Raw genomic sequence first — 6,695 nt, 5'->3', positions numbered from 1 at the left:
CTGAAAGTGTGGTTCAGTTTTCGCTGACAGTAATGTGGACAGGCGTACATCGAACTGAAATCAAATAATATCAAAACGAAAAATAATCAGTCAGTCGAGCAGCAGATACCTATTGTAGACTGTCAATGGCTGTCCAGAGCATTTGGTCTGTGCGCAGGTCAGGCTTCTGCTCCCCACCCCATCCACCCTCCCTCTGATTCCATCCCTTCCCCCACCCTTTGTTGTTGTTGTCTAAGAAGATGCAGTGCAGTGTAATCAGCCTGCACACTGTGACACTTCCTCGAAACTGAAACTGTCAACCGTCTCTGATTTGTTCCAGAGAATGTCAGGGCGTAACAGCCATTCTCGATCACGATCTAGAGACAGGCGCACCCGGCACGAATCCATGGAGAGACGACGAAGAGACAGCCATCGTCGGCGCAACAGTCCTCGTGACAGTCGCAGACACCGTCACTCATCCACAGGTCGCAGACAGGTCAGGCTTCTGCTCTTCACCCCATCCACCCTCCCTCTGATTCCATCCCTTCCCCCACCCTTTGTTGTTGTTGTCTAAGAAGATGCAGTGCAGTGTAATCAGCCTGCACACTTTGACACTTCTTGGAAACTGAAACTGTCAACCGTCTCTGATTTGTTCCAGAGAATGTCAGGGCGTCACAGACGTTCTCAATTACGATCTAGAGCTATGGAGAGGCCAGGAAGGGACAGCCCACAGCCCAGCAGCAGCTCCAAACCTGACGTAATAAGAACCAGAAATTCTTCAGACCATGTGGACTGAGAGACGATCTGAGTGTTCAGGATCAAATCTCACACTTAGCAGAATTTTCTCCCCTTCCATTTGGCCTCGAGTGTGTGGTCTGGATGCTTCAGCCTGTCATTCAGATGAGACGATTGGTTAAACCGTGGGAATACACTGAAAGGAACCCATGGCAATAAGAAATGTTCTAAGTGGCATGATTTTGTAGTAAAGATCTATTCTAATGCACATGTGTGTCTGCTCGTGACTGACACCTGAGTGAATGACACAGGAAACGAACGAAGAGCGTCTAATGACAGCTTTCAGGTGGTTCCATCCAGGTAGGCAGCCTGTTGTAAAAATGACTGTGTGGAAAACAATTAGAGATTGATCTATCACTGAGGACAGGTACAGTGAATTATCCATATCAATCAACAAATCAAACAAGAAAGGCAAGACCTTCAAGACTCACTTGTGATACACTTTTTAAAAAAATCCAAGTTTTTATGTATTGAGTATAATGCATTTACTGTTATATTTATATTTTTTGTATTCTCTAAACTTGGCACTTTGATCTGATATTCGACCCAACAAAGGATCTGTCATTATTATCATTTTTTGTTCAAACAGGAATTTCTTTTGCTAAGCATGGAAGTTTTATTTATTGCAAACGTTTTGGTGAAGATAGCAGAACAAGGGAAATTACTCTGCTGGGGAACTTAGTTTGCTTTAAACTGATCTTTCTCATCTTAAACATTACATTCTGAAATTATACTCAATACATAAAAAGCTTGGATTTTTTTAAAAAAGTGCATCACAAGTGAGTCTTGAAGGCCTTGCCTCTCTTGTTTCAAAATGTAATGTTTAAGATGAGAAAGATCAGTTTAAAGCAAATTAACTCCACTAGCATTACAGAGTCATTTCCCCTTTTTACTATCTGAACCAAAACGTTTGCAAAATAAATAAAAATTCCATGCTTAGCAAAAGAAGTTCCTGTTTGAACAAAAAATGATAATAATGACTGCTCTAGCTGTTAGGTCGAATATCGGATCAAAGTGCCAAGTTTAGAGAATACAAAAAAATATAAATATAAAAGTAAATGCAGTTTGCATATAATTAGGCTTCATTCTTTATTTTTTTGTGCCAATCCCAGAAGCGCAATATTGTTTTAAACAAGATGACTGGAAAGAACTGGATTTTTCCTATTTTTATGCCAAATTTGGTGTCAACTGACAAAGTAGTTGCAGAGAAAATGTCAATGTTAAAGTTTACCACGGACACACAGACACACACACACACACACACACACACACACACACACACAGACAACCGAACACCGGGTTAAAACATAGACTCACTTTGTTTACACAAGTGAGTCAAAAATTATATGGACGCAAGGGCGCATCGGCCTTTTTGAGTATCGACTATCACATTGGTGCCAAGCTGTCCATCGGTTTCTGTTTATAGCTCAGTGGTTTTATTTTCACAGTAACTTCTTTTTTTTCTTTTTTTATATAGAAACTTTGACGTAGATGACTACACAAGTCCTCCGATAAAAGTGTAATTCCTTATATTTTTTGTTTCGTTTTGTCTTTTGCGGAATATTTCTGTCTGTAAGTTGGGTGAAATAATGAAAGTGTGGTTCAGTTTTCACTTGTGGTAACACTATTGTGTCGATCGGCGTCACTTCGAAGTGAAATCAAATGCATATTAAAGAGGGAGGAAATAATGCAGTCGAGCAGCAGATACCTATTGTAGACTGTCAATGGCTGTCCAGAGCATTTGGTCTGTGCGCAGGTCAGGCTTCTGCTCCCCACCCCATCCACCCTCCCTCTGATTCCATCCCTTCCCCCACCCTTTGTTGTTGTTGTCTAAGAAGATGCAGTGCAGTGTAATCAGCCTGCACACTGTGACACTTCCTGGAAACTGAAACTGTCAACCGTCTCTGATTTGTTCCAGACAAGCTCAGGGCGTCACAGCCGTTCTCGATCACGATCTAGAGACAGGCGCACCCGGCACCATTCCAGGGAGAGACGACGAAGAGACAGCCATCGTCGGCGCCACAGTCCTTCTCGTGACAGTCGCAGACACCGTCACTCATCCACAGGTCGCAGACACCGCCGTCATTCCCGATCCCCGGGTCACAGGACCCGTCATTCTGATCGAAAGAGAAGCCCCTCCCCACGGCCCAGCACCAGCTCCAAACCCGAGGAGACGTCCAACCCTCCCGCAACCACCACTGCTTCAGAGACTGGGGGTAACAGGCCCCCTGTGATTTATCTCACAGGGGTAAAACGTGCAGGTAGGTGTTGTTACTGTTGTGATCATAAACACTTAACCAATGCTGAAGACATGATGAAAAGTAATTCTGGAGAGCCTCGTGGGTATGGATTTTGATTTTGATTTTTTTTAAATAGTACCTCTGTTCAGGTAGCAGAAAACAGTTCGCTTCTTTGTTTATAATCTGTTCATCTAAGATGATGATGTTAGACTGAAAAAAGGCAGAAAACAGATTATCTTAAGAGGTCAATAATTTACAAAGAGCAGTTTTCTGAAATGATTTATACATATGACTTTTTGACCATGTGTTTATTTTGAATATCCTGAATACAGAAATATAAAATATTTTAAGTAACGATCCAAGGAGAGAAATTTCACTTAATCGTCCAGTGCAATTCCATCCAAAACATATTTGAGTATAACCAATATTTGAGTTCACTTCATGAACAGTTTAAAAATGATTAATCCTTTACACTGCCAGTCTACCTAAAGCTTGGCTCAGACGTAAATGCAATCAATGTTAGCTCAGACGTAAATGCAATGAATGTTGGTTAGTTTGTCACCAGATATCGTGCTCTGCACATATTGGAAGGTCAGTTTGGAAAGTCTCATTCTGAGGTGGTTGTCTTCACGTTTCACGTGATGCTTCATTATGCGTGGACAGGTTATTTACGTATCGTACAATGGCAGCGATAGCTAGCGATTATTACAGTAATCATGCTGATTCTCATTTGCCAAAGGAAATAAAGAAGAAGAAAAATAAGGAGACTTTCACAATCACCATCGTTTCAATATCGCCACGAATACCCCTTCTTCACAAGTGGAGAGTCGCGTGCTTTTCCTTGAACTTGACCCCTGACCCCGTCACCTCGCCCTGAGTGCATGTATCCGGGTCAGTAGGTCATGTACACAGCGATGCATGCAAAACCAGCCCTGCATTTCTTCAGTCCGTCCGCGTCTTGATAGCTCTGCTCTGTAGGATTTAGTCATGGTCACACTTGTCAGTCACGGTGTTCGTTGCTCTGTGTACTTTGAAGGCAGGAATACCATGCGCTGTGAATTGTATTACTGAGTCAGAGCAGGTCTAATACACACCGTGGGTCATGATGCCAAGGCCGGGAAGCTAATCACGTGACAGAGCGTGAATCTGACTGGGCGGCTGCAGGGTGTGTTTTGGGGGGGACATATCGCTGGATTAGAGACCATTCTAATTGTTTGAATAAGGTGCCAGGAAAGCTATCAAGGCCGGCTTTCCACCCTGGATAGATGGTATCCAGCCTGGAAACTTGACACCTGTAAGGACAGCCTAACTCACTGCTTGCTCAGTGGCGGCCTGCCTGCAGCACAGTTGTGCAGGTTGACGTTTTACAATGGAAGAAGACGGTCTGTAGTAACGATGAAGTTATTGACGTATGAAGACACATGATCGGGTCGCCGATTTTCCTGTAATATAAGAACTCGGCCCTGCAATGATCCACTTCGTATATTTTCAAGGTTGTTGTGGCACCTTCTGCTGTAAAGAAAAAATTTGATCCATTATTGTGAATGATTTTTATTCCTTGAGAAAAAGTTTGTCCCAGTGATGTGACATGTTGCATGCAGTTTATGGTTTGTTTACAGGAAAAAGCCAGCTGCCGTCACTGATGTCTTCCCAGGTGACCAGCAGTGTGGCCACAGTGTCTGCAGGCACAGGAGTGATGGGGTCTGGGGGGCTGAGCCAGACCCTGATCAACCATGTACAAGTGCTCCAACAGTCCTCACAGTATTTGCCTGGCCAGCCAGGCTGTTTGACTGCAGAGCAGAAAGCGCTCAATCAAAAAGTGACCCTTGAGAACACTGGAAGAACTAAAGAACAGGTACTTTTTTCTGGGTTTTATTTTCAGTTTATAAATGTTTTACAGTAGATTGTTAGATCTGAACTGATGGAAAATTTTGTTGTAGAATTGAGTACCTGTCCAATCTGTAAAACTTACCTGCCTGATATGATCAGTTTGATCATTTTAGAACTGGTACAGATAACAACGGAATCATTGCCCAGGTTAACTGTGAAGGTTTTTGTTCTATTTCCACCAGGTGGAGGCAAAATGGGGTGTGAAAATCCCAAGCATCTACAATGAAGACACCAACGACCTCGCTGAGATCGCGGAAAGGATACAGAAGCGATCACTTTTGTGGAAAGGTTCAGACGTAAGTACTTGTATTTGTCTTTTCTCTGTTCTCCCATACTACCCCTCTGTTTTTCTCCCTTATTTTAAGGATGACTCATGAGATTTCTCAAACCTTTTCTGTCTTATGGGCCATCATGTCAGGGTTGCAAATATTCTGGATACTAAAACGAAGCATTTTACTTCATTTGGGAATGGCCGGATATATCATTGGAAAATTCTGTTGTTTCCTCAGGTTTCCCCTAGTTTGAGAAAGTCAGAACTGCCTACAAGTATGATTTTTCTCAATGTATGCAGTTTTTCAAGTGAACATCGGTACAACATTTGATGACCAAAAATAAGATTTGGATCCATATATAATTGCTGGTAACATCACTCTCCCTACCCCAGATCCCCACATGCACACTCACCCTTGCATTTGTTTCGTTTTTGATTCAGCAGGAAGCATGCAAGGGCCATGAAGGCTTGTCACTTGTTTTATGTAACATACGAAATCATTTCTAGGCATTAATGATGTATGTTTGCAAGTTCACACATATTAGTGTTTACACATTTGTTGACTTGGCAGAATGTACCGATTTGACACAGAGGTGGTCCTGACTAGTTTGTGGCATCATTGAATCCCTGTGTTTATTTAGTTATTTATTTATCTTCTTTCTTCTTTTTTTCAGAAAAAGAAAACTGAAGTGAACAGCATATTCAATGCAGTCCCCATTCTGCCTGGTCAGAGCACATCGGAAAATCTCAGATTTGCACGTTTGATGGGCTGCATGAAAGGAAAACCCACTGGAGAGGAAAAAGCAGAGGAGCAACCCAAACTGGATACAGATGCTGAAGAAAAGGCCACCATCGAAACCCAGATCTTCATGAACAATTTGGAAAGAGAATTTGAGTCCTCACGAAGGTTCACTCACATTCATCGACGCAGCGGCCTTGGATACAACAACACCCTGTATCAGCCCCACTAGCCCCACTGATTCCCTTATTTCACCTTGGTGACCATTTACTATGTTTGCTTCTTTTAAAAAAAAATTCTTTTAATTATTTTTTTATTTCTTTTTATTTTTTATTATTTGTAAATCCCTCCTCATCGAGACTTTAGCCATGGCCGTGCTGACTGAAGCTGGTTGTATGGGAAAATAGCTTTTGTTAAAGTTCACATCATGCATCTTCAAGTTCCATCCAGTAGATGTGTTATGGTGAGGTCCCAGTGTTGGAGTTGCTTGTGGGTGTGATTGTGCATATGTTATTATGTGCATGCAGTACAGTACAATATATCTTGATTGACATGATGGAATAATGCGTGAGTGTCTGTGTATTGTTTGTGTGGTCACTGGAAGTTTTATGAATGAGACTTGCGATGAGAGAAGGAAGAAATGAAAATAATTCTCACATGCATTCCCTGAAGACACTGGCACACAGCGTTAGACATACACATGCCAGTGAAGTCTACAGAGAAATTTTTTGTCCTCAACAAAGCTTTTGTTTTGTCAAGTAATGCAGCAACATGAAACTGT

General features: G+C 42.1%; 1 protein-coding gene across 1 annotated transcript; it reads left to right on the top strand.

Annotated features, from left to right (window-relative positions):
- Positions 1-322: 322 nt before the first annotated feature.
- On the top strand, positions 323-4,960 carry LOC143274655 (uncharacterized). The gene is made up of 4 exons (XM_076578528.1): positions 323-475; positions 2,693-3,035; positions 4,616-4,869; positions 4,955-4,960. The coding sequence occupies exons 1-4, from the start codon at positions 323-325 to the stop codon at positions 4,958-4,960; spliced, it is 756 nt and encodes a 251-aa protein (XP_076434643.1).
- The last annotated feature ends 1,735 nt before the right edge of the window (positions 4,961-6,695 follow it).

This window comes from Babylonia areolata, chromosome 29 (assembly GCF_041734735.1).
Source record: "Babylonia areolata isolate BAREFJ2019XMU chromosome 29, ASM4173473v1, whole genome shotgun sequence".
Classification (NCBI taxonomy): domain Eukaryota; kingdom Metazoa; phylum Mollusca; class Gastropoda; order Neogastropoda; family Buccinidae; genus Babylonia; species Babylonia areolata.
This window is presented reverse-complemented; position numbering and strand designations above follow the sequence as displayed.

Coding starts and splice junctions, on each gene's coding strand:
- LOC143274655 (XM_076578528.1), top strand. CDS start 323: ATGTCAGGGCGTAACAGCCATTCTCGATCACGATCTAGAGACAGGCGC. Junction 476..2,692: donor CATCCACAGGTCGCAGACAG/GTCAGGCTTCTG, acceptor GATTTGTTCCAG/ACAAGCTCAGGGCGTCACAG. Junction 3,036..4,615: donor CACAGGGGTAAAACGTGCAG/GTAGGTGTTGTT, acceptor TGTTGCATGCAG/TTTATGGTTTGTTTACAGGA.